The sequence below is a fragment of the Cyprinodon variegatus genome, unplaced genomic scaffold (genome assembly GCF_000732505.1).
Source record: "Cyprinodon variegatus isolate N-32 unplaced genomic scaffold, C_variegatus-1.0 Scaffold517, whole genome shotgun sequence".
Classification (NCBI taxonomy): Eukaryota; Metazoa; Chordata; class Actinopteri; order Cyprinodontiformes; family Cyprinodontidae; genus Cyprinodon; species Cyprinodon variegatus.
The window spans coordinates 119,253-120,833 of NW_015150970.1; the positions used below are offsets into that span (position 1 = coordinate 119,253).

Genomic DNA, 1,581 nt, shown 5'->3' on the forward strand with positions numbered 1-1,581 from the left:
GCCTGCCGAAGACACAGACGTCCATCCCCGTGAACAGAATGATTTGACATTTAAATATGATTTCCCTACGACTTTAAACACGCTTCCTTATCTCTCATCGACCAGCGGGTTCTTTTAGCCTCCTGCTGTATGCACGGCCAAAAGCTGGAGAGGGGTGTGGCTGCAGACCTGCACCATGAGGTCTCCTGCCAAGTTGATTCAGAGCCTTTCTAAACTAAAAGCTAGCATTGATAAACTGCCTGTGAAGCTAGCAAGTGTTGTTATGCTGGAAACGTATTTACAAGCACACATTTAACTCCCCATCAAACTCCTGTCTGGAATAATAGATATGTGCTACATAGAAATAAGTCTCTGTATTTTGATCGCTGGATGGAAAAGGGCATTTGGTCTAGAACAGCGGTCCCCAACCACCGGGCTGCAGACCGCTACCGGTCCGTCAGTCATTTGGTACCGGGCCGCACAAGAGGGATTTTCTGTGGTTACAGCGACCAAAACAAAGCTACGGAGCAGACTGGACATCAGGAGCACACTTCGTCTGTCATTGTCTCCGATTAACAAGCTTTATGCCAGTCGTATCACTTTATTTGATCGTATCTAAAGGCCGGTCCGTGAAAATATTGTCTAACATATAACCGGTCTGTGGCGCTAAAAAGGTTGGGGACCGCTGGTCTAAAGGACATTTTTTATACGACAACGAAGGTTAGCTGTCCTATGAGTATTTCTGCTTACTGTATAATTTAAACTGCTCCTATGCTCAGATTAACACTGTTATAAACCCTAATCTGGCAGCAAACACATGCCGCGTGCTATTCCCTAAACTTCCGGTCCCGACAGTGCAGGTCTGCAGCCAGAGTCTCATGGGTCTGTAGATTACACTGACCGGCTGCAGCTCAGAACCAGCAGCAGGTATTTAAAGCTCAACAGAAACATTTTCAGCCATGATGCCGGTCTGGATCAGAAACTTACGACGGAGTGAGGCTCATCATTCTGACGCCGATGTATTTCTTCTTTGGGAAGGTTTTCCCTGAGGGACACAAACACAGCATCATTAGCATCATTCAAAGGGAAATACTTAAACCAGCAAAGCTGATGTGACAAACTGGATGAAAACGTCTCACTGTAGACTTTAATCCCTGCAGGATCAGGACTGATGGAGGCTCCCATCAGTCCTGATCCCTCTGATTAAAACCAGTCCACCAGTGCTGAGTGGGGTGAAGCTAACCTTTAGCCTGCCGGTCATGGGACTCTGCCAGGAACTGCTGGATCTTGTCTGATGGGATGGCGAAGGAGATTCCTGCCGTGACCTTCAGAGTGTTGATGCCGATAACCTCTCCATCCTGCAGGGGAAACACACACAGCTCAGCAGCCTGCAGCTGATTGGCTGCCAAGGGTTTCCAGAACCCCAGGAGGACTTAGAGGGGCGGGATGTTCGCTGGTAACCAACTGCCGTGTAATATCTCTTCAACGGGTCAGAATGCAAAACCCAGTTTCCATTGTCATAGATGGAAAACGATTGACGTACAGAAAAGTCAAACGCATCGTCACCAACTTTTTCTGTAAATCTCAATTCTAAATTTCCAG

At 47.3% G+C, this 1,581-nt stretch overlaps 1 protein-coding gene across 1 annotated transcript in view; it reads right to left on the reverse strand.

The window, feature by feature from the left end:
• htra1 (HtrA serine peptidase 1) overlaps positions 1 to 1,581 on the reverse strand; it is a 24,858-nt gene that overhangs the window by 1,792 nt on the left and 21,485 nt on the right. Inside the window, exons 7-8 of the mRNA XM_015390914.1 lie at positions 1,223 to 1,337; positions 967 to 1,024 (exon numbers count right to left, since the gene is read on the reverse strand). Of these exons, the coding sequence (XP_015246400.1) occupies positions 967 to 1,024; positions 1,223 to 1,337 (173 nt within the window). The remainder of the gene's footprint in view (positions 1 to 966; positions 1,025 to 1,222; positions 1,338 to 1,581) is intronic.